This window comes from Lissotriton helveticus, chromosome 5_1, assembly GCF_964261635.1.
Source record: "Lissotriton helveticus chromosome 5_1, aLisHel1.1, whole genome shotgun sequence".
Classification (NCBI taxonomy): domain Eukaryota; kingdom Metazoa; phylum Chordata; class Amphibia; order Caudata; family Salamandridae; genus Lissotriton; species Lissotriton helveticus.
In genome coordinates, this window is record NC_136065.1 from 405,146,792 (window position 1) to 405,173,509 (window position 26,718).

Below are 26,718 nucleotides of genomic sequence, written 5' to 3' on the forward strand. Positions count from 1 at the left end.
TGTAGCTTACACCTGGGCATGCTAGCTTTTGCCCTCCTAGCCAGTGAAGCTCCAATCCCAGTGGGAGTGGAGCTGCCCCCAGACCCAGTTTTGAGTGACCACAAAGGAGGGTTTGCTCATTTACCTGGCCACACCTGTCGGTTGGGCACAGGAGCACACAGGGGAAGAAACGCTCTGCCACGTTTGGTTAAGGTACAGTGGAGAGAGGCACTTTGGAGTTGTTTCCAGTAGGACACACAGGACCTGCTGTCAAATGTGGGTGTGGTTACCCAACTGAAAGTTTATCCTATTGGTTAGGGAGTTACTAGGAGTTATCAATACCTACAGGCTAGTGCCAAGCATAAAGGAGGCACCCCACGGTACCTTCTTCAGAACACTAGTGGACCTGTTGCAGACAGAAGAAGGACTGCACCTGGATTTGAGACCTGTGCAGAGTACCCTAGGTACTGGACCTACTCCAACTTATTCTTAGGACAAGGAATTTGATTCCAAGGGTCAGTTACCTGACATCCCATTAAACTACAGGGACACAAAAGCTACAAGTAGCCCACTTCTGTTAGAGCCAGCTGACCACGTGCAGCTGGACCTGCCCTGGACCCTGCTGATGTTTTCTGGTAGGAGTGTACATCCTGACCCCCAAAGCGCTGCACCTTGGATCCTGTAAACCTTCACTGAGGCCAGAGAGTCCCTTTCCCTGCCTAATTGAAAGCTTCACTGAATTGGACACCGCACATCGACAACCTTCATCTATGGCATCAACTGACCCAAAGCCGAGCAGCACATGATCAACAGATTTCCCAGATTCGACACCAAGGAAAACTCATTTGACTGCTACACTGGACTTGATATGGAGCAGCACCTGAGCAATACCTGCAGCCTTCGTGGACAACTTCATTGGGACCAATGCCGAGCACCCTCCAATTTAATCCGAGTCCTTGTCCAGCCGTACCTCTGCACTGTCAAGCCCTTCCTTAGATACTTTTGACTGCCTGGCCCTACTGAAGACTTTTCTACGTTCATAAAAGTTTCTAAGTGAGAAGGCAACTTTGTGACCACAATGAATTTGGTAACTGTATACGACTTGCAATTCAGCACAGTTGGCCTTCACTTTTAACTTTGACCCAGCCCAACCAGATACCCACTTTTTGACACTATTTTACCTTAAAAATTAATATCTCTTGTCCACCTTATTGCATTGTTGTTTTGTTGATGTCATTTTATTCACTATAATATTCTCAATTTTATAAATTGGAGTAGGATTTTTATTGTGTTGTGTTTTCAACTTTTTTAAATATTTTGGTAATTCTAAATGCTTTACACATTTTCTTAAGTTAAGCCTGTCTGCTCTGTGACATAGCTACAATGGGTTTATTTATATAGAGTTTTATATAGCGCAAAATTGACCCGAATTGGGTATCAGATCGCTTTACATGGCACCAGTAGCATTACATCAGGATACAATCATTTATTTGTTAGGCACCGGGAGATTAAGTGATTTAACCAGAATCATAGGATGTTCAGGGTCATTACCGAGACGCGAACCCAGTTCCCCAGATTCAAAGTCGACTGCCCTAGCTGTTAGGCCAACTCTTCTCCCCCGTTGAGCCCAGGTTTAAATTACTGAAACCTTTTCTGGATCTAACAAGAAAAGTGACATCACTTGTTGTGGACTATTATCCACCTCTACTAATAATACACTTTCTCACAGAAAGCCCCTTGTTCCTTATGGGATGCAATGCAAAGGTCTTCTTATTACACATTCAGGTTGTTTGTGGAGATATTCTACCCTGAAACATTTGTCTTAATGGTTGTGACATCATAATATTCAAAATCTAATCGATAAGGAAGAGGAAGCATTGAAAGGCAACAGACATTAACACTCAAGCGAAATAGATTTTGGAAGCTGAGGACCTGGCTTTGATAAGAAGAACAGCTACATCGACCCTATGAATGAGGCTTGCCTTACTAGGAGGTTGTAGTCAGGATCACGTGACCATGAGGGAAGTTCATGCTTCAGGGACAGCCACTGTTTCCGGCAGCTGGGCGCCATACCACATTAGCACTTTTGGTGTACATAAACTGAAGTGTATGATTACAACTATAATCAAAATGTCCCTTACCTTCTTTTTTGGGTTTACTTCTGTGTGGAATTTTAGGAAAAGGAAGGCATTCAATGGGAGCCAAAAGAAGACGATGAAGATGAAGAAGAGATATGTGAAGAGGAAGAGGAGGAGGATGATCACATGGAGTTTTGTCGAACTTGTAAAGATGGCGGGGAGCTGCTGTGCTGCGACACCTGTCCATCTTCCTATCACTTACACTGTCTAAACCCCCCTTTGCCCGAAATACCAAATGGTGAATGGCTCTGCCCTCGCTGTACAGTAAGTATATTTAATTTTAGTAAGTAGAATAAAGCTATATCTCATATTTATTTCATAGTTATTAGATCCCTTAAAATAAAAGGCCTTTATCTTTGAAGTCTTCCTAGCTTTTTATCAATCTAGCTGCATAGATGTTTTAAGCCGTGAGCAAAGTAAGCACAACTATTTATCTCTGCCCCTTTTTTTTCTATCATCAACTCCTCTGCCTCTCCCCCACACAAACATATATCTTTTTCTCCTCCTCTCCTGCTCACCCATGTCTGTCAACCTCTATTTTTATGGATCTATCTTACCATTTCCTCTTCTTTTTCTGTCTCACAATTCTTTTGCTTTTTACCTTTAGATTAACCTCGCCTCTCTTTCTATAAATCATGAATTTCTCTTAGCTTTCGCTTTTAGCTCTTCTTCACTTTGTCTTTCTACCCTCCACCTCTCTGTCTGCCCTTTTATCTTCCCCACTACCCTCTTTTTTTGACCAGTTTTTCTACACCTCTTCTCATTGTGCTCTCTGCCTACTTTGCATTTCTTTGTGATTCCTCAAGTCACTCTGTGTACATCTACCTCATGCTGCTGTTACTTCTCTCAAATTCACATCTTTTTCTAGATTATCTCTCTCTACTTCACCCCTTAGAGTGCTGTACTCCTATATCTTTCCCTACATTTCTTCTCCCTATCTCCGGCCACCTTTCCACCACACTCTAAAACCTTACCTATTTCTCTGCCTCTTTTTTTCTACTCACAGTTTCCTCTTTCTACCACTCCTTTATTTTTTCTTCTGGCTAACTCATAGGGATATATTTGTGGTTATAAATATTCAGCACGAAAAGCTGCAATTTCTAGTTACATGTGCATATGTATTATTTTAGTTCCTGCACTAGTCCACTAAACATATAACAAGTCTGTTAGCATGGTTTCTAGCAATAGGAGTAACAAGCTGGTCGATATTCAGTTCTACGTAAAATGTTTTTGTTGCAAGTGAAGAAATCTAGATACAAATTCAAACTAAATGGCTTTTTCAATGCTTATTCAAGCTTTCTTAAGGTACTATATCGCTTGCGGACACCAGGGAGAGCGAGCTTTTGGCTTCTTTTGCATGCCCCTGTTTCTGAAGCTTTAACGTCCAATTAAATATTGTTGGCCATTATAAGGGTTTGAATGAGCCAAAAAGAGGTATTACATTAAAAGCTGCTTCAAAGATGTGGCCCATAAATATATCTAGTCCAGGGATCCACAAATTAGGATGTCAGTGCTAATTGTCTGTGAAATAGATGATAATGATAAGAATGAGAAATGTAAACCAGCCTAAACGCATATTCTGCTATGGTTTCTAAGGAAGAAGTGATTCAAGTAATCAAAAATGCCATTGGTCACGGCATAAAGGGGTATTCAAAAGGGGAGAAAATCATTCTGAAAAACATTGATAGAAAATGTTCATGTCAACTGCATTTCCATCCAAAATAAGTAGGCCCTATGCATACTTACATCCATTGTTTATATCATAACTTTAACGTTATATATCTTCTGTTCTGAGCCTGTACCTATGGCTACAAAAACGACCTGAGAATGCAATATTTGTGAATTTTGAGAAATTTGGAAAACTTTGCCTCTTTGTAACATTTTTGGGAAAAAATAATTTTGTGAAACAATTGTTACTATTTTTGCTATAGAATTTACAGCTAAAAGGTGTTTCGTCTACCTTTCTAACCACTAATTTAATTTGGCTTATTTTTTTCCAAGATGTTTTGTAAAATCTTTGATAATTTTAGGAAGCTTGTCAAGTTTGAAAGAAAAACTTCACAAAGTGTGCGGACAAAAATCTTTTAAACTACACTCCACTACAAAATATTATTCCATAGTGAGCATTGTTCATGTGGTTCAATAGCCATTTTCAACTTGGTGTATCAGACAGGCAAAGATATACAAAAAACATTATTGAGATAAAATAGGCTGTATGAAAATACATTTTTAGTCATCGCCTAAAGACAGCTTTAGCTGTCTGTTGCTGAACCAGTATCACTACTTCCCAGTGAGCTTTGATTTGCCCACTGCTTTTCTTTGGTTGGCTTTCTTGTCAATCTCATTTGTTTGCATCTTAGTTGCTGGCCATTCCTCTTTTTATGTTTGTTCATACCCTGGAGGATTACTTCTTTATCATCCTTTTGACTGGATGACCCATAGTCTTTTACTGCTCACATTCAGGTAGTCAAGTAAGCTACATATGTCACGGGCTGGGTGACTGTAGCATCATGACGCATATGTATGTGTGCCTGTGTGATTACTCATGCTTGCATACACTTCACCAAACTTTTTATCTTTTTTTGCTAGTGCTGTTTCATCAGTGAGCATTTTCTTGCTTCTGGCCAATGCTAAACAGCACTAGACAAAGGATGAGATGCATTGGCTTTGCCAATCCACGTTGTGCTAATGGGCAGAAGAACTATCACAGGAGAGTACTCAAAAGTATCACAATTATTGTTACTTCATTGTAACCCCTGCAAATTCTGGTAATGTCAGATTCACATTTTATAATTTATTTCAGTCATGGGCAATGTCAATGTGTTGTTGTCTAACGTGCGTTACAGTCATTACTTATCAATACATAAGAAAAAATTTACTTTTGGTCCAGATTGGTTGTATTGCTGCTTCATACTCAACTTTCGTATCAATACCACCAGGTGTATGGCACATACCAACCAGCCCCTAGAAAGTTGATGAAAAGATCTTTGAAGGAAGTGGTTGGCAACACAGACATGACAACATTCTAAACTTTCACTGGTGGTAACAAACACTTCAATGTGAACCCTGTAAAATTTGGTACATGCAAATTTCAATTATGCATTTTTATATTTTAGGCTCAGTCACTGTTGACAGTATCTCTAGGTTATATCCTGGCTCTCACCTCTAAGTCATTACTGGTCATTAGAAGTGTACCTTTGTAAAATTGTCTTTTTTCATTTTTGTACATAATCACATTTGGTCCCCATCATACCAGAAGCAACCTTCCCTTTGAAATTCGGTGAAATGTCTTTTGATTGGAAGTGGTTGATTACGCACTCCCAAGACAGCACTCAAAAATATCAAAGGGGCTGTAAAACTGAAATTGATTAAGCAGTGTTGTTTGATCGTCAATAAAGACTGAAACAGGTGTCAGCAGATTACTCACAGTTATTGTCCACATTAACAAAGATGAAAATTGACATAGTCATATTTCATTGTAAACAACTGTAAAGGACATTGAGTGATGTCAGGTGAGAGTGCAACTGACTATTTCAAGAAACTGTAGGGATATGAAAAGGTTCATTCAAACAGTTGTCAAAAATGATGCGCATTTTCCTAAAAATGCACCTTCTGTTGAATTGAGTTGTCTGAGACTTTGTTGTGTTGTTACTTTTCTATCACTAGTGCCCACCCTTAAAAGGAAAAGTCCAGCGAATCCTACATTGGACCTGGAGGCAGCCTTCTATACCATTTTCATCTTTGCCTCCTCCTGAAATTGAACCCATTGGACCTCCTCCCAAGCCCCTGGAGGGCATCCCGGAGAGGGAATTTTTTGTTAAATGGGCCGGTTTGTCATACTGGCACAGTTCATGGGTCAAAGAGCTACAGGTATGTTTGCTTTTACCTACCGATGTATAGCTAGCAACATTTTGTGCATAAAAAAATATGTACTCTAATAATGCTATAAGTTCATGTTCAAAACTGTTTAAATATATAAAAGGCTATTTAGTTGAAATACCTTAAAAGGCACATATATAACAAAATCTAATTGCATACCTAGAATCTGATCGTTCATTATTTTGCTCAGAATGCAGCCGTTAGACTACTTCTTTTTATTTGCTGGAGACCACCCCATCAGCACCTCAACACAACAATATTCACTGCAGCAGGTGCAGGCATGCAATGTTACAAAATGGCAGATGGAAGAAGCGGGGGTGGGACATCCGGCCCCATAGTGTGGTGCGGGCACTAGGGAAGGGACACATCTGAAAAGAAACAAAAAGCATAGAATGGGGCAGATACTTTAAAACAAGCAGGATGAGGTATGATACGGGGGATCTGTCAGTACTTTTGAACTACAGTAGAGACACCATAGTCGACTGAGTACACAAGTAAATCTACTGCAGATGATAGAAGATAAAAGTAATATCCTTGAAGCCCCTGACACCTCCTAACCATCATTTGGCCTTATTCTGCTCTAGGTGGAGTTTCCTTGTCAATTCCAGTGTAGCGTGTGCATATAACTTTGCAAACACATAGATGTAAGGCAGCAAACACACCCTCTAAACGTGGGCAAATAAAAATGTGTGCAGCCTCAATAGCATTTGCAGATAAAGAAAAATAGACACCTACACAGGTGATCAGCAAATGTCAGTTTAGAGTTCATTCGAAAAGAATGACTAGATGGTTCAAACTGACACCGGAAAAGAAAGAACCAGGGGGCATATGTATCAAATACTGTATTTGCAATTCTTAAATAGCGATTTTTTGAGAATCGCAAAACGTGATGTAATAAAAAAGTTGCTAATATTTTGTGATTCCTTGGTATTCCTTAATTGTGACTCACAAATTGCGAGTCGCAATTAAGGAATGGCTTCCCGTTCATTCCTATGGGCCTAGAGGCCCACAGGAGTGAATGGGAAGACAGTTGCAATTTGCGAGTACCCATTAGGTACTCGCAAATAGTGAATGCAATTTCAAGGGTGCAAGGGTGTCATAAGGACACCCTGACGCACCCCTGAAATGAACATGTGTGCACATGTGGCGCACATACATGCTGTAAGGGCATGTATGTGTGCCAAAAGGGTCATGTATGTGTGACAGAAGGCACTTTGAAAAAAGCAAAGAAGTGCTTTTTTCAAAGAATTCGCAAATTACCACCAACTGTCAGTTGGTGGTAATTTGCGATTGCTTGTGCCAAATTCGCACAACTTAGGTGCTTTCTACATCGCATTTAAGGATTCGCAATAAATACAATCGTAAAATAGAGAATCGCAAATTTAGCGATTCTCTAATTTGCAATGACCTTTTGGGATGATACATCCAAAAGGCCTTTTCCGTTTGCGAACAGGAAAAGGGCATGATACATATGCCCCCAGATCGCATAATAGAAGTTCAACATCCAGCAGCTCCACCGACAAAAATACATCACATGCAGCCACAATTTTTTCCCTAAACGTGAGACTCTTCATTTAAATCTAGACAATGTATATCAGAGGATAAAAGAACGTTTCTTGGCATTGTAGTCTAAGAAAGAACCCCTCTGGAAAATACATTTATTCTAAACTGTTCACTCTTGCATGTCATGTTAAAATGGAATTAAACAATGCTGTTGGTGGTCCGATTTGCATTACTTTTTAAACGTTGCCTTTTCTGTTTAGCTGGAGCTGTACCACACAGTAATGTTTCGAAACTACCAAAGAAAGAATGACATGGATGACCCCCCACCATTTGACTATGGATCAGGTGATGAAGAGATCAAATGTGAAAAGCGGAAAAGCAAAGACCCAGAGTATGCAAAGATGGAGGAGCAATACTATCGTTATGGCATTAAACCTGAGTGGATGATGATTCACAGGATAATGAACCACAGGTAAGAAGACAATACAGAAAAGCAGCATCCTACATGAGACCTTAGCAATGGTGCACACAACTGTGGTTGATGTTTGGACAATATTGTGGATAGGTTAACAGATTGATTGATTGGTTGAAAAATAATTTGGTTACCTGGCTATTTTTTGGTTAATTGATTATTCAAGGTGTCAATATATCCAGTGATTATCTGATCAGTGGGTTTATGAGTGAATCAACCTGTTGGATGCTTGTTCTGAGACTTGGTTAATGGACTGGCTGGCTAGCTGGTTAGTTGATTGGTAGTTAATTGTCTGTCAACTGGTTCATTGGTTGACTTGCTTACTGACAGGGTGATTAGTCAATGGGGTTGGTGGTTTGTGGGGAGTTTTGGTATATGGTTGTGTTGTGAATTCATTGTTTTATTGATAGAGTTATTGCATATGGATTTATTGTTTTTTTGGTTGACCAGTCAATAATATTTAATTGATCACTATCTGTCTTGAATATTATCTACAGTGCACTGTTGCTCCTTCGCAATGTTTTTAACATAGAAATATCAGTACCAGTAACATTTGTAACACACAAAGACACACCTCCATTTATATTTAAAAAATGTATCTTTTCATTCACGTACAAGCAGAGAGCATTTAAGATCCCTTTTAACTCCTCTTTGGATCCTTCAAGAAGACACAGCTGGGAGTTTATGCAGGTGGTGCTCTGGAGTGGGAGAGGTATTTGAACGACTAATACTGTACACTGCACCAGTGGCCCATATTTGTGTTGGCAATGTCATTATGCCCACAATTACGATTACAAGAGGTACCCAACAAGGTTGCTCATTATCGCCATTGCTGAATGCACTGGTGGCGGAGCCACTGGCATGTGCTCTTCTAGAATACCATGCGCATAGGGGGTTACGCTTTCATGGCTACAATTGTATATATTTTTTTTGCACATTTATATAGCGCGAAATCGATCCAAAGGTATTGGAGCGCTTTACATGAGCACCAGTTATGTTACACAAGGACATACGTATGATACGCTGCCATATATTTGCGAACCGGAGAGGAATCTCTCTCCTTTACTTGGGGAAGTGGTGGGATTCGGGGGACTCTCAGGTCTCAGTGTTGATTGGGACAAATCAATTTTTTTATGCTTAACCCCTCTATGACACCAACAATTCTAGGGTTTCCCCTGAAATGGACAATGGAATCAGTGCTTTTTCTGGGTATACAGATTCATACTGACCCAGCGATAGTCCTTTTGGACAGCTATGGGAAGGCAATACATACACTGGAAGATGATGTAATGCTAGCTCTGCTAGGTTATGACAAGGAAATAGACAAGACGACTCGGAGGCTGGTAGCTATTGGATTATTACTAGTTAAGGGCAGAGTGACAATGACATGGGCTAGAGGCCCTGCCCCGACACTGGAGGAATGGAACACAGACATGGCATACTGCAAAAGGCAATCTGATGTATATAGCTAGCTTCCTCCACCACAGAGCCGCCCCAAGGACTATTGGGGCCATATAAGATGTAGTTAGTGGGAAAAGACATGGGAGAAGCAGAGGAATGGCAAGAGTAGATACTATATAGTGCTGGATGTTGGTGGGGAAATGGTCTGTATAAGCACTAGGATATAGTGGGAAAAAGTGGGACAGCGGTGATGCTAGAATCTACAAGGCCTTAACTATTGTTGGACTTGGCCCTTTTTGCAGGGTCATCCCTGAACTTTTTGCCTACCTCCTAGTATTTTTTCTGACATGGTGTTGGTGTTTTAGGACTCTGGGCACTTTAGCACTGCTGTCCAAAGTAAAGTGTGTGTGCTCTCTATGGTCAAACATGGTAAGATTGGTCTACACCTGCTTGGCATATTTAATTTACCTGTCGGTCCCTTGTAAAGTGGTATCCCAGATACCCAGGGCCATTAAACCCATTAAATTAAATGCTACTGGTGGGTTTGCAGCGCTGCGTGCTTCACCCACCAAAGTAGCCTTTCAAACCTGTCTCAGGCCTCTGCCATTTCAGGGCCTGTGCACGCAGTTTAATGCGCTGTGACGTGGCACATAAAGTGAGTGCCATGTCTGTGACCCCCCTTTTACTGCATGTCAGTCACCCCTAAGGTAGGCCCAAGCTAGCCCTATGGGTAGGGTGCATTGTAGGTAAAAGGTAGAACATGTACCTCAATTGGGTGACATGCCCTGGTAGTAACAAACAACCATTTTGGTTTCTCACTGCTGTGAGGCTGCCCTCTCATAGGAATGCATTGGGGATTCCCTGATATGTGTGTCAGTGATAATTCCTGGTAAGAGAGGAACAGGCTGTTTTAAAAACGGTTCTCTGAGCTACTGGAAGACAGTGAAGCTTTTTCATTAGCGGCTTAATGTGGCACTGTCAAGGCTGCAGTAGACCAGCTGAACAGCCTGACTTTTAACTAATTACAGCTTTTTGTAAAGTATGTAGAAGTATCAAAGCAGTTAAAAAGTTGAAAACACAAAATAAGAAAAATCCCACTCCAACTTATACAAATAGAGCATTTTGTAGTAAACAAATTGACACCAACATAACTCAAATCCAACAAGGGGAACCAGAGATATGATTTTTAAAAACTGCGATGAAGTGCAGCCCGGAGCAGGTTCATTTTGGTAAAAAAGTTACCACTTTGACGTCAACGGCTTTCTGAGAAAGCAGGCAGTGAGCCTGGTCAGAGAGAAGTGAATATGACGTAAATAGAGCCTCAGTGGAACCACTGATTTAGGAGGGAAAAGCTCTGGCAAGAGAGGTTCAAGATTCCACACCCTGGAGGCATTTGGCATCACTCAAGTCCTCGTCATAGAAAGCATTGAGGGCGCTGCCGAATGGACCCGAAGCGGCCTCAGTTGTCAACGGATTCTGACGTTGAGGGAGAAATGTGGAGGGAGCTAAAGCGAAGTTAAGCCCACTCTTAATGCACCCTCAGCAGATCAGCTGGCAGGTTGGTCCAAGGCCCTCAACGGTTCTCCAAGCAAAATGTTTGTTGAAAGTTTCAGAGTCCCAACGTTTTGCAATTAGGCAGGAGAATTACATTCTGACACCTGCCACAAGGGTTCCAAACCCTCAGGAACAGCGCTTCGGGGTCAGGACTCACTCTAATAGCAGCCACTCACAGGTTCCAGGGCACGTCTGGTTGAAATTGGTCAGCTGGGGTCTTTCAAGAAAGTGGGCTTCTTGGAGCTTTTGTGTCCCTATAGCTTAAGAGGAAGTCAGCCAGCTGACCTTGAAGTCCAATTCTTTGCCTTGTGTAAATGTGGCACCAGTCCAGCCCTTAGGGTTCTTCTCACAGGTTTCAACTGAAGGTGCAGTCCTTCTTCCATCTTACCCAGTTCAAGCAGTGTTCTGAGGAGGGTACCCGGGGGTACCACATTTATGCCTAGCACTTTCTTGTAGGTGGAGGTCATGGTCACTCCCGGCCCGCCCTAACCAAAAGAGAAAATGTCTCCAGAGGTAACCCTAATCACGTTTGCTACAGTTCTTGCAAACAACCCCAGAGAACCACTCTCTACTGAACATTTCTTCTCCTATGCAGAGCTCCCATGCCCACTCCAGATGTGTGGCCAGGAAAATGAGCAGCCCTTCCCCTGTAGTCATTCAAAACTGGTTCTTGGAGCAGCTCCTTTACCACTTGGATTGGACCCTGGATAGCTAGGAAGACTAAATGGAGGCAGACCCAGGTGTAAGATAGATCTGGCATTGACAATGTAGGCATCATTTGAAGACACCCAAGGTCCTGGAAAGAGTCCTTATGCCATCCTGTCAAGGAAAGTTAAACTTTCAGTGCAACCAAAGTTTTTGTCTCAGCTCTAGGAGCCAATTCACACTTCATTCAGCTCCTGGGTGACATTTGGAAGCTCGGGCAAATGGGCTTCCAGAGGCTTTAGGCAGGTCAGGTGAGACTTTTAAAGTACCTTTGTTGAATATTTAGTACAAATCCAACATTGCCAATAAGTTGGGTTTGTTATAAATATTTTAAAAAGTCCAAGAATTAACTTTTTTGCTGGTTCCTAGGCGGATGTAACTTTATTAACTTTAATAACATATCCCAATGCTTTCCTATTTAACAGCTAACCCTGCTACAGTGAAAATAGCATTTAGAGCATTGTCACAGTAAGGAACTTTTTAACATTAATCCTTTATGTGGCCTGATTTTAAATATCATGCTTCTTGTCTTACTAGCATTTAAGGTCTTCTCAGGGATGACTCATTAATATTTAAAAGGAGGATTTAGGCATGTTAAAATGGTTTATTTTGACAAGCCGAGTTTGCAGTTTAAACCTGTACATCCAGGTACTGGTGCCTGACCAACAGTGATTTTTTGCATTGTAATTTCAGTGGCACCAAATGCACTCCACTAATGACATTTAACTTACAGGCCTTGTGTAAACTTTGTACCAAATACTAGGGACATATAGGCTAGTTAAATGTGCCAATTAGGAGTATTGCACTTTTTTACATTTGTAGGGCTCAGAGCACCTGCACTGGGCCTGATGAGTTAAGCCCTGTGCACCAAGTCTAAAATACAAGAGCATCAGTTTATAAAATGGGGGTGATCATGCCAAAAATAGGCACTTTCTTGCAATAACGTTTTGGGCACTTATAGTTTTCTTATTTTTTGCTTAAGATAGTTAATGTAAAATAGAGTACCATTGGGAGACGTTGCACAAAAGGCTGTGAATGTGTGAACTTTTGGTAGTGTGAACGGCATTGCTTGCTGCTCTACCCCTTTAAAAAATGTGGCACTCTGAGAATATGTGTTGATAGTCGGTCTGTCCTGACCCCAATTCTCTGCCCACCTGACACCCACTGATCTGCTACCTTTCCAAACCCTGAGGGCCACTAACAGAGCATGCCCACACAGCTCTATTGTCAGAGGTTTTAAAGCCTTCAGTGTAGAGTAGAGAGATGGCATTTGGTCACTTCTGGAGGTCAGACAATGCCAGAAAGTACCCAGTCAGCAGCCTTCTGGCAGTCGTCCACCTCCCAGGCACATTCTTAACCCCAAATAAACCTTTCATTTATATAGTACTGATGTCCACTGCCTTAAATTTTATACATCAACAAGTCTCGCTACTTGATACACTCTGGTGATGAACAGCACTTCTGCACCAGCTTTGTATCACCTTATCCATAGATTCTCACTTCTTTGAACACCCCTACCTGTACATCTAAAGAATTGCATATGTAGAAACAGGTTGGGTTAAGCAGAGGAAAGAACAAAACACAGGCAAGCCCCATAGCAGTGAACCTACAGGCCGTAATGTATTCATTGCAGTCTGTAAAGGGAAAATTGTCTTTCTTTTTAGGCAAGCAAGTTACCAGAGCTCAAAAAAATCCTCAGTCGTTCACAAAAGAGCAGGGGCCTTATTTATGAAGGCCTTGCGCCGCCAGTGCGTCAATTTTAAAATGAGAAAAAGTGACGCACCAGCAGTGCAAGGTCTTCATAAATAAGGCCCCAGGTGTGGTTGGTAGCATCACAACCTGGAAGGCCCTGGAGAAAACCCTCGGAAAGGGCGTAGGATTTAGAACTCAACTTCTCATAATAATGAGGCACCCATAAATGGGCCTTCAAAGTGCTGCTACTAATAGTTCTCTAACATGCAAGTTCTCTTTTCAGTTCACATTGCCCCAACATTAATATACTCTCTAAACAGGCAAACGGAATACTATTTATTATAGATTGGAGGACAAAAAGGAGAACAAAGGGCTTCTTACTGAGCAAAAAGCTAGGAAAAAAGGAAAATTTCTGAAGGGTAGTATGAAAGAGAACTGTCTTTTCCTAGAGACACCCTAAATATGCCACTTCCAAATACTGAATTGCTAAACACAAATTACAATTCAGTAACGTTTCCGAATTGCAGTTTGTGCTCTGTATGCATGTAAGATCATTTTTGCATTCAGTAAAGGCGTGATTCTTTGTATTGGGCCATTTCCGACCGCAAAAATGCTTTTGTACATATGCCCCTTTATCCTCAGGATTTAATTTAATTGTTCATGCCCTACTCATCCTCCTTAGTCCCATCTTTTGCATATGCTCTCTTATCTACAAGGTCCTCCACTTAGTGGAACAGGTCCTGCTTTAACAGTACTTTATTGGGAGTTGCATATTCTTTTTATATCTGATGTTTATCTTGCGGTTCCACCAAAGGCACATATAATTGTTTACATATATACAATGTGTTTTAATAAAACTTAGAAAATTTCAATTTGAATATATCTGCATCCCACCGCCCCAATTCCAGTGCAATTTCTGGGCTGATGCTCAGGTGGGAGAAGCGATATCCCTGAAGGGGATACCATAGGTTAATTACAAATAAAAGGGGGGACGTGCTCCCAGTGCCTCCTCATCTGTTTCCAGAAAGCAATTCTGCCTACTCAAAGGAAGAAGAAATCCAGGGAGTAAATCAGTCCGGAATTAAGACTCAGTAATGCGGAAAAAAGGGCCACTAATTCCAGCACGTAAATGTTAGCTCCGATTTTATGCCCCGGAACTCAGAATAGTGCAGTTCTAGAGAGGAATTTATAAACAAACAAGAACAAGGTGAAAACAATGAAACAAAATTAGATGGGATTAATATAAATATGTGTAATAGAGTTCAACATTGGCCAACAATTAATCTCCTGAGTCTGTACTCCTATCATGTAGTTTGTTAATTGATATTAGAACAATGGAATGTGGAGCACTCCATTGAATACAATGGAGTGCTCTGAGCTTCTACGGGCCGGTGAAAGCCTGCAAAGCAACAATCTAATTTTGTTTTACAAAGGCCTTTCTGTTAGAACATTCTACTCTCTAATGGCAGAATGTTCTAATAGCCCTGTAGCCCTTCGTAGCTGGGCTATACCGGATATTAAAGTCCCGCTCCCTTGTTAAAGGCCCTCGCCTTCGGCTCAGGCCTTTAAAGCTGGCTTTAAAGCTATTGTAAAGAGGCAGGACGTAGCAAGCAAAAGAGGATGAGATTGGAACGCTGGGGATTTATGTACTCAGTTGATGGTCTATTGTTCTATGACTTCATGTTGTTCTATTTGAAGCTTTTAAGTGCTAATCAGAAGTGGTAAATAAAAGGTTATGCATAGTGCTAGCCTCCTATCTTGCCATCAAATCAGGCAACATCCTCAGGCAATGTGCCATGAGAGGTACAGTATTTGCTTGCTTTTTTTTGTAAAATACGATTGCAATGCATTATGGCATGCATGTTTCCCGGGATCGCCACGATGTAATGAAAGCGCAATGGATTACCCGTCCTGCCGAGCCCACTAAATTTGCTGCACGCTCCAGGAAACACTTAATTATTTCTGGCTTTTCAGGAACATTACGAGCCCTAGGGAACATATGTGAGATTAAAAAAGCACGCAGATGGAAAATTGGTCACCTGTCTGTCCTTTTTGTGTTAAAAAAATGAGCTTTGTTCACAGAAAGGTATAAGTAAAATAATCCTTCTACAAATATTCCTTATGTGTGCATGTTCCAGGGTGTTTGATTATTTGCGCAACTAACAATATAACCACAAAAACGTGTCACTTGAGCACTGGCTTGTAATGCATTCCTGTCACACAGAATGCAGTAGGCTAGATGAACTGAGGATGTAACGAGGAGAATATGCATGTATATGTCTGTGTTGTATATTTACGTGTGCTTTTTACAGTACTCAAAATAAAAAAGCCCCTCCACCGCAGCCCTAGTGTAAAAGTCATGATTAATATGCAGAGGCTGCCAGAGCAAGTGAGGAAATGATATATTTGTCGGTGAGGTGTCCTGTGAATCATTTGGTTAAGCATTCTAATAAATCTCTGTCACAATCGTTTCCATAGCAACGTGCTGTTTGAGTACCCATGACCCCTATATGCTGGTCTTGGGAAATAAGCAATATTTTCAGGGCAATTGAAGAAATGGCTTGACATGCAGGAGTGGGGAATATGTAATAGTGTTTAGTAGAGATATTAATAATGTTTCCAAAGTAGCGCATGTCCTGTGACTATGCAGCACAGTGGTTCGTAAGGGCTTTTTTAAGACCAAGACCACTGACTCAGAACTTGGGGCTCATGTGCGCCTCATAATCACAGCTGAGTCTCACATATCTCATAGTTTAGATACTCATTCGCCTTCAGCTGAACAGCGGGCCCCCTGAAGGTATCGGGCCTTGAAGCGTTCCCCCCCCCCCCCCTCCTTGAGGCGCAGGGGCTGCAGGGTCCTTTCTGGGTTACGCATTTATATAGATGTACCATTTAAGTGTGTGATTCGCAAAGCTATTTGCTTAACCATTGCGAATGCATGCAATAGGCCATTTTTATGGGCGGAAAAACACTTTGTGAAATTCACAAAAGTTGGTTTTGCACTCATTAACGGATTTACTCACAGTGAATTATTTGTGTGAGTAAATCCACTCTCTTCGGTGGAGAGTGGTTGAGGAGTGGGAGGTCGAGGACTGGAATGCCCTGTGAATTAGTGTACACTGGTAAACGTACTCGTGTACACATTCCTGTCAGACCTCTCCCTTCCCGGAAAAGTTCAAAATTGTACTCCTGTCAAGAAAAGGAGTAAAATCAGGGGAGTAAGGGAATGAAATGCCGCAAAATTGGTTGGTGTATCTGGAAAAGGAAAATATTATCTGCATGGGAAAATCAAAAAAAGGTTTTTAGTTGCGCGTGTTTAGGTAAAAAGTAGCTTCTTCGCAATAGATTTCTTAAATATTTTTCATGAATATGCATGCACAATTTACACAGATGCAAGTTTCCAGGTGAGCATCGGGGACTTTAGTGAATTTACAATATGTAAACCGGACGTAAGTAAGGTCCAACTTTTGAGAGTGTAGATTTGCAGCTTACTATAAGAATTGGGCAGTAACAACTCGGACAAATCGGCTCTCATGCCAGTACTGGATAGTTGCTGAAGGTGGCATTAATGACAAGATCTGAATATACTTATGTAAATCGGAGCTAAGTGTTACTAATGCGTCGAGGTGCCACGGCAGGTATTCTTGAAACCAATTGAACTGCAGGAGAGAATGTTCCAGATGACACCTGAACTGGCAGTGTTGTCTAATGGTGTCTATTGGTTTCAGCTGTTGTCTATTTCTTTTATTGAGTTAATGAGCCAGTAGTTTTTTTTTTCTCTTTTCCACTGCACATATGCAGCAAAATATCTGACTATGCACACCCTACAAGAGGAATCAGTAGAAACTGTTCACAAGTAGTGAAATTCAATATTCTGTACTTTGAAAAGTAGTTATGCCAACATGCTGGGGTGTGTTTGCATGTACAAATGGAAGTCACAACCATCAATCACATTGCCAGTAAAATAAAATCACTTCGCCATTCCTCCAGCATAAGCTAAGGGCCATATGTATCACGGCCAAATGGGTTCGCAAACGCCGAAATTTGCAGAATTTCGGCGTTTGCAAACCCATTTTCGCAAAATGGTATCTATGTTAGGATTTGGGTGCAAAATGAGGAATCGCAAAATTTGCCATTCCTTATTTTGCAATTGCATTTAAGGAATCGCAAATTTGAGATTCCTTAATGCAATGTATGAAGCAAAAATAATTTTCAAAATGCCCTTAAGGAATCGCAAATTACCACCAACTTCTAGTTAGTGGTAAGTTGCAATTTCCTTGAAAAATGCCCATTTCAGCATTTCTCAAAGTGCACCCTTGAAATTATTCTCAATTTGCGATTAGCAAATTGTGAATCGCAAATTGAGAATAATTTCACATTCATTCCTATGGGCCTCCTGGCCCATAGGAATGAATGGGAAATTATTCCTTAATTGCGATTAGCAATTTGCTAATCGCAATGAAGGAATTTTTTTGAAATCGCAAAAAATTGCGAATTTCTACACAGATACCATTTTGCGATTTCTAAATAGCGATTCCTTAAAAATCGCTATTAAGAAATCGCTAAAGGGTATGTTGATACATATGGCCCTAAAGGGCACATGCATCATTCATAGGTTTTGCAATTCTTAATTTGCGAAAATTACCGAATCGCAAATTAAGAATTGCAAAATGCTATGCATCATTTTTTTCACTATTTATTTGAGAATCGGTAAAAATCGCAATTTTTACCGAATCTCAAATAAATAGCGAATTCCAAAGTGCATTTTCGCAATTCCCATTGATTCCTTTGGGCCGAAAGGCCCATAGGAGTCAATGGGAAGGCATTTAAGAATTCTCAATTTGTTGATGCATTCCACGGGTGCAGGGGGGGGTCCAAAGGACCCCCCCCCTGCACCCATGAAATGTATTTGAAAGTGCATGTTTCACACACACATGTCCTAAGGACATGTGTGTCTGTAACATGACAGTTTAAAAAATTCATTTTTTTCATTTTTGAAAGATTTTCGCAAATTAACACGAGGGTCAACCTCGTGTTAATTTGCACTTCCAATTTCATAATTCGCATTTTTAAAAAAATTGATGCATTGCATTTAAGGAATCGCACAAATGCGATTCCTTAAATGCATTCACATTTTTTAGAAATGCAAAAAAATGCGAATTAAGAAAAAAAGTTTGATGCATCCCAAAAACGTATTTAGGAAGTGCAAACGGCAGAATTTACCGATTCGCACCGTTTTCACTTCCTAAATAGGTTGATGCATGTGCCCCTTTGTTCCTGGCAATGGCTGTAAGAGGAAATTAGGAGGAATTCATTCTTTGGCTTAGCCTATATGTCTTTATTTGTCCCTTTTCTTGTTATATAGAGCGTGGCTATGATTTCTTCTCCTCTATTGCCAATGCTTTTAGGCACAACATCCTCTGGAATACATTACAAATGCTTGGCCCTGTAATATGTATTTGTATTTCTTCTGGAGTAGTGACAAATAGAAGCTTCCAACCATTAAGTAGAACCTGTCAGAGATGGGCTGGGGCCTCAATACACAAAGACATTTTCAGCCTTACATGCACTCCTACAAATTGGTGTAGATTAACAGGTTTAGGGAATTCACATACATTCCCAATAAATCACTTTAAGCCGTGCCAATTGCAGGTTTTCAGGTGTACTTCTAGACATGTCTTCTAACATTTTTACAGAATAAAGGTGTCCATTCCCTTTCTTGCTCAATGAGGGAATTTGGTTCGGCCCTTTGCTGGAGAAAGTCTCCCACAATTACCAGGATGGGAGACGGATGAGGAAGAATTTGAGAATGTCCACAAACTCACATTTTTGTGGGCATTCACAAACTCGAGAGGCAAATTCTGCCCACATCTACTGTTAACTTAGACATATGTCTGGCATCCAGTAGTTAAAGCAGTTCCGATTGGCAGGTTTCCATTTGTGAACACCAAGCAGGCACAAATGGAGCAATTTTCACCCCAAAACAAACAACATGTACATCAGAAATTAGCTGTATGAATCGAGTCCTGTGACTCCCAAAGGGGAAAAATTGCCAGTTGTAGAATTCCCTGTCTATCCTCACCACTGGGTAGTGGGTGATTGGGCCCAGGCTGGGATAGAGGTCTGCCCAAAGCAAATCTGATTCCTCTTCCTGTGTCCTCTGGCTCTACATGACAAAAGAGCATTAGAGACCTGGGAGGCACATATAAAACACTACCCTGAATAAGTTCAACACAATGTGTTAGGGCTGATACCAGCAGGTCTATCAACATATGAGGTGTATGACTGATTTCATAACAAGACTGGAGGTTATCATTATGCATATTTCTTTTAATGCAAACTCCAGTCACTTGAAAGCAACACATCATAAGTGAAAATAGTTCTAGAATACAATCTTCCTTATGTATAATAGCCATGAGAATAGAATAGTCTGCCTCTTTTAAATGCAGCTCCAAGCAGATAAGTATCTCTTTGCTGTTTATTGAATAACCTTCTCTTTTGTGAATCAATTACCTCCCCGTTAGAGGTGTGAGTAACTTTTCAATAGTCTGTGACTGAAATTGCAGTCACAAAGCTTTGATTCATGCTTTTTTGAATCACAAGTCAGCAGTGCTTTTCAGTTTCAGTAAAGGGGCTTACCACATGGGCCAACACCATTTTGTAGTTGCAAATACAGTGTTTTCTTGAGTCAGGATTTGAGACTCCACAATGGTTGAACACATCAAGCCCTAACTCATTTTAGAGGTGTTTGAGCATGGTCAAAATTATAACATTACTCAGGTGAAGGGAACATGTTTTTGGTCAAGGTTGCACAAGGTTGAAAATGACCCTATTCTACTAAATGAACAGAAATTTCAATGGACAGCACTGCTTGATTTGTTTCAGCTTCCACATAATGCAGTCCATTCCTGATAATATGGCCCATGCCTTGCTGCTAAATGACAGCATGTCCTGTTCATTCCTCTTGTAAGTGCAGTCGAGCCTTAGTGAGCAAATGTGGCATTAGAGAGGAGACTGTAGGCTACCGCTGCTCCAATTAATCTCATTCCCAGCCACTATTTATATGCTGCGCCCAAAACACATCCATGTTAGGGGGCCTTCCCTGGCCTGGAGGCAGCAACACATTCTCAGGTCTCACAAGTTGGACCTGACTGCCTTGGCATTGATATAACACTGCTGATACCATGGTGGATGTCAGGTAACTCAGCGCACAAGTCGAGGGTCCACCCTGCCAAGAAGTGGGGCCCTTCTTAACCGCTTCCGCGCTACCGCGTTTTCCCGCTGTGCGCTGGAATTTCAAAAATGCGCTGTTTATGACAAAGCCAGCTCGTCATCCGCGTAGCGCAGGTAACGCCCATGACGAGCTAGCTTTGGCATTAGCCCGGAAGGGGTTAAATATGCTGAACTCACACTGGTGTAAGTTTCAAACACCGAGACACATTTAGAAGTGCCTGCACATTGTCTGCTTTTGTTCTGATCAGAACGCGCAGGCAGCAAGGGGTCATTGTTATTTAAAATGTAAGCTTTGCCCAAATTGAAGGCTTAATTGTAAGGAGACATCAGGCCTCTTTTTGTTTGAGTATGCTTTCTGGGAGTTATCTGGAGCCTCACACCTAGATGCAAATGCAATGGAGGCGATACAAAGGCACCCAGCCTGTTATTACTGCACAAGTACTTAAGAAAAGCATGATTTTGCCTTTGTTCAGCCCCTGTATATAATATATTTTCATTCACTGTAAGAATGTCAGATGTGCTGATCTGTCCCAGTATTTACACAAATACATGTTTAAATGCCACTATTTTATTTCGTTTATAGCACTACCAATCCCAATCCAGGGTGTTAGAGCGCTTTGCATTACACATACACTTTATACATTGACAATATATCATATGTGTGTAAATGTACAACATGTGTTACATAAGACAGTGAGGACTACACGGTGTAGGAGTCAAATCTCCTTAATAGCTCACTATACTCTATTAGAAGGATTACAGTTTATGAACTGCAAGTAACAAACTTACCTATCTACATAAAATAAAAATCGTACTTCTGCATGTTACATGATTGGCCTAGCAGGAGACACATTAACCCTCTATGGTACTTTGATTCAAAAATGGGACAAGACAAAACACAGATCTCTCCATAGATTCAATGACCTCCAGAGTTATCTTACCATTATTGTTATTCCCTGGCAGTTACTGTGCACATAAAGATCTCTGCAGCAGGTTCCTTAACCCTATATGATATTTTAAAATGCAGATTTTTCAACCACTTGAGCAGAGCAGATTTACTGCCACGTTTCTCATTATAGCCCATTTCTTTCTGGCAGAGTTGAGGTCTAGAGTTTGCATTGGAGCTGTGTCACTTTTTTGGCACAACCCGTCCCAAAATCTCATTTGTTAAGGCTTGTAATGCACTTAAATGTACTCATGATACACCTGCTAAACATATGTGTGAGTTCTTAAGATCTGATGTCAGTTCTTGTGATGTTTTTTCCTTTGAGGTCATGGGTGATGTCACTTCCTGTGATGCCACGTGTGATGTCAAGCACCATGATGTCACACACAGTTATGTCACACGCCATGATGTCACTTTCATACTGCCTAAGTTGGTTAGTTCCCCCCACTTATTTTTTTAGGACTTGTGCCCTGAGGTAACTGTTCCAGCCAATTAGAATGTGGCCTTAACCTTTTAAAGGTTTTTCATTCCATGAGGAGAGCCAGCCGTAGAATAAAGGCAAATAAAATGGAGGTTATTTAATGTCCTGGAAACCTTTTTACAAAATAATGTTAGTTAACAGAAAACAAATCAATATGTTGATTCTTGATTGTGCATACTGCAAACATCAACATAGACTGGCACACTTGTTTCATTCTAAGAGAGGCAAAGAACGTAATAGCTGTAAAATCAGAATGGTATACTCAAAGTTACCAACATTTGTGTGCACCTAGATTCTGTGTAGGAGTGCCTAAACAATAGTTAATAATTGTAAGGTCCATATCCCAGTTCCTAGACCAGGTAGCATCTTCACTTGCAATGTGACCTTATGAACATGGAAAAACCATGATTGTGGATGAATAAGCACCTTTGCAGGTTTAGAAGTAATTCAGGGCTCTGGGCATTCCGTGGTGCAGAGGGGCATTGCAAAGTGTTAATAACATCCACAAACCCATATTTGTGAGTATTCACAATCAATTCATGGGTATCTTCCCAACTTGAAAATCATTGCACATTTACTCACTCCAAGGGCAGAGCGAAACGTGTTTCTAGGTTGTGGAAGGAAAGGGAAAATCACATTTTATTGTGAGTGTAAGAGGTTTCATCAGAGGCAAACATCTTTACACAATGGAGACAAAAAGGTTACATGTGCTAATGCACATATCCACATAACTTACTCGATGAGAATTTTCCCCTTAGTGGATGACCTTCATCTGTAAATTTCATGTATTGCAACCATCCCAGAAAGCTGTGTCTGGTGTAGATTTCCAGAAGCACTACTGGACTTTGTGAGTCACTTCACAGTCAGAAATCTACTCTAAATATAGGAATACACATACAGTAGTTGATGTTTGCCTTTTAAACCCCAAACTAAAGGGCATATTAGCAAGAACCTCATTAAAATTATCACAGTTTTGCCGCTAAAACGGTGATAATGGGCTTGCTAATATGGGTTATAGAATTCCAATAGAATCCCAGGTTAGATTGCAGGACATCTAACCTGGGCTTCTATTGGAATTCTATAACGCATATTAGCAAGCCCATTATCGCCGTTTTAGCGGCAGTTTCCTGCCGCTAAAACAGCAACAATTTTAACGAGGTTCTTGCTAATATGCCCCTTAGTGACTTCGGCCTTCACTAACACTGTTCACGGATGGCCTCAGTATCCATTGCATTCCATTACAAACTTATCAAGAGCACTAAGGGCCCCATTTAGTAGATTTACTAAAAAGCCAAAAAACGAAGCACAGTAACCAAAGTTACTGCACTGCGTTGCTTGAGAGGGAGATGGAGTACAGGAAGGTGCAATATCTACTAGGATATGAGACTGTCCTGTTCTCTCCCTAGTGCTGGAGCACACTCATGCCATCTAGCACCACACGCACACATACACATCTTTGTAACATGCAGCATGGGTGTCTGTGACATGTCTGGAGTAGTTTTGCAGTGGAAGGGTACCCTTCCAGTACCAAATAATACACCTAGACAAATTTTAATACTATTGCCACTTTTCATGTGTGCAGTACAGTGCACCCTTCATGCAAAGTTGAAAAAATGTGGAGAAATAAAAGCATTTCTCCAAGTTAACTCCAATCCAAAATTATGTTATTTGTTGGTATAACACCCTGTCTACTATGGGTTAATACATAGGGCTTTGCATCAAAACCCACGGGTAGTTGTTTTGGAAAACCCACATACCACCCATGGACTGCCCCCTGACACAAAGTGAAGCAAAGCAGTGCAAAGTGTTACTTTCAGGCACCTTTCCAGCACAAAACAAGTTTGCACTGGAAAGTAAACTCCAAATATCCATTAGATGCTGGATTACATCACTTTTGTGATGCAAACCCGGTGCAAAATGTTAGGCAATCTGCCCTTGAGAGTTTGGTAGAACAGATACTCCATCGCAAATTCGATGGAGTACACTGCATGCCAAGCCCTCAGTTTACCTGCTTCATTTAGACATGGGCAGACCTTGAGTATTCCGTCGATGGGGCCCCCTTTAGCTACGTTGACAGAATACTTTCTCTGATGGTCCGACAGAGTATGGGACATCCAATGAAGGACAATACACCATCTGCAAAAGTTAGGGTGGATGGTGTAATGTATTTGTTGGCCTGCCTATCACAGCCAAGAAAAAGCTGGCAGTGAGTGACAAGAAAAAACTGTAATGACCACAGATCCTGGGCAAAATTAGTTTTTGGTTTTTCAAAAGCAAATTCCCTCTTTGAGAGTGGTGCTTTTGAAAAATAAAAAATGATCACTGGGCTGGCGGTTATCTCTAAATTTGGCACGCTGTAGTTCATCAGGTGGTGTTATATCCTTCTCCACCTTGAAAGACGTCTGCCAAACATTAAATGAGGCCCTAAATTCACATATCAAATTTCATAAGACTCGTGATACCTAGAACAAAGCAACAACCATAAGACAAAACCTCCCACCTAAGGATCTTGAATCAATATATATTCTTTAGTGATGTTTATTACCATTGGTGGCTCACAAGTCGTATTTGTTTCTGTTGCGAATGTGTGAGGCAAATAATTCATCAAGGGAATGGACACCCTGTGACTCCTATTGACATGCCTGAGTGGTTTACTGAAGAGGATAGAGTGCCTTCATTTCTAGTCAATAGCTGCTTTTCAACAGACAACGTGATTACTTAGGCTGACCAGGAAGTTATGGAGCGCTCTGTAAATTATTCATCGCCTTGGTTTCTGTTCACATTTAGTAGGATTCCAATACTTTCATGTCTTCACTCAATCGCATTTACATAGTCAGAGTATATATTTTAATGAATCTGAACACAATTGTGTTTACATTTGGTGGGCATTATTAATCTTGAAAAGTCTATTAAAGCATACTGAAATTACCACAAATATGTATTTAAATCTGGTTTTAATCCTACTGAATAGAAGCCTCTGAAAATGTTATTGAAATGATTACCTTACAATCTCAACTCATTGTTTGCATGAATACTGTCAAATATGTATTGATGAATAAAACAATAGCCTGACGGTTCCAATTCTCAAATCTTTTTGAGAAATCAAATGCAATTTAAATGGCCATAGAGTTACATTTAAACCTGAATATGACAGATAATGAGTTATAGAATTAGAATCTTTGGAGTTTTATAGGTGCTAATGGAAAGTACTACTTTGGAAAATCATCCCGTTGGCCAGATTTGCAGAACTTGGTTGTGGTGGGAAAACGGGTATTCCTATGGCAAGGTCCGAAGAAGTGTGAGTCCCCATTTGGTGATTACCCCCAAAGTTGTAACTTTTTGGGAAAATCAAAACATTGACAATGCCTTTCCCACTACTATTGCACTTCTAAAATTATGTCTGCATTACGTAGTTATAAAGGATGTAATCTATGTGACAAATAACCCCGCGACCACCGTTATTCATAGGGGGCAGTAATAGGGATTTCTTGGCATGTAAAAAAGAATAAATACAATGTGCATTTGCACATCAGAATACATCAAATTGTTTCGTTTTTCATTCTACACAGTTATAGTGTTAGGTATTACCGGCATGTACCAGAAAACTATGAAAGTCACACTTGCACAAAGAATATGTCAGATTAGAGAATTTAAGAGATAATAATAAAAAAGTTTTAATTTGTAGACCTTGACCCAAACAATCACAAATGTGCATTTTGTGCCGACCTGAATATTTATATTTTAGTTTAAGTAATAGAAATACTCTAATATCTCTACTAAAGAACATTTAAAACATTCAAATATCTATCTAACTGTCTATATAGATGGCCACATCTACCTTTAAGGGTATCTGAAAGACTATAGTCTGTAGACGCTTTACTATGAAAAATAAAAAAAAATACCTATCCTCTTTTGCAAAATACAAGTAAATAATTGCCTCAATTACACATTATTGCTCTTGTAAACAACAAACTAGTAAATACAATAAAAATACAACTCATTAAAGTATATTTATTTTTGCCTACCTTGATTTCAAAATGATCTCTGTTGTTTCTTGCAGCTTCGATAAAAAGGGAGATGTCCATTACTTGATAAAGTGGAAAGACTTGCCTTATGATCAATGCACATGGGAGATTGATGATATCGACATTCCATTCTATGAAGACTTGAAAGTGGCATATTGGAACCACAGGTATTTTCTATGAATTTCTGCAGCAGATAAGTGGACAATATATAGATCCAAGATGTACAATGTCACCAACAGCAAAAACATGCTTTCCAATTCATTGGCAAAACAGGTGGTGGGTAAGCTCTGAGCTGAACATGAACATTCAACAACATGTATTGGAAGAGAAAATCACCTCAAGTCATTGTTGCACAAAAACAATCTCCCCACGACGCAGGCATCTTTGCACCATGGTTCAAGGGTGCCTGCGCCGGTGCATGGCAGCAGTTTGTGCACCACCGCAGGGAAAGGCACAGAGATACAGCATGTTGGTGCAAATAAGTCACATCCCTGTGCTCGAAACTAACGCAGCGTGGCGCAGGAAATTAACTTGCAGAACCGCACTGCTTTAGTTTCTCATAAATAAGCCCCTCTGTATTACTAGGGGCAATAGGAATACTGTGCCTGAGTGCCCCATAATTATTATTCTGACACAGAGTTCCACCAAAGGATTTTATCAGTTTGGTGCAAGTGAAGTTCCTTTGGTGGGACTTACCATGTCTGCAGCTT

The 26,718-nt window shown here is 40.6% G+C and overlaps 1 protein-coding gene across 1 annotated transcript in view; it reads left to right on the top strand.

Annotated features, from left to right (window-relative positions):
• CHD5 (chromodomain helicase DNA binding protein 5) overlaps window positions 1–26,718 on the top strand; it is a 1,012,157-nt gene that overhangs the window by 499,831 nt on the left and 485,608 nt on the right. The window contains exons 9-12 of the mRNA XM_078640953.1: window positions 2,157–2,381; window positions 5,784–5,987; window positions 7,760–7,971; window positions 26,044–26,175. Coding sequence (XP_078497079.1) covers window positions 2,157–2,381; window positions 5,784–5,987; window positions 7,760–7,971; window positions 26,044–26,175 — 773 coding nt within the window. The remainder of the gene's footprint in view (window positions 1–2,156; window positions 2,382–5,783; window positions 5,988–7,759; window positions 7,972–26,043; window positions 26,176–26,718) is intronic.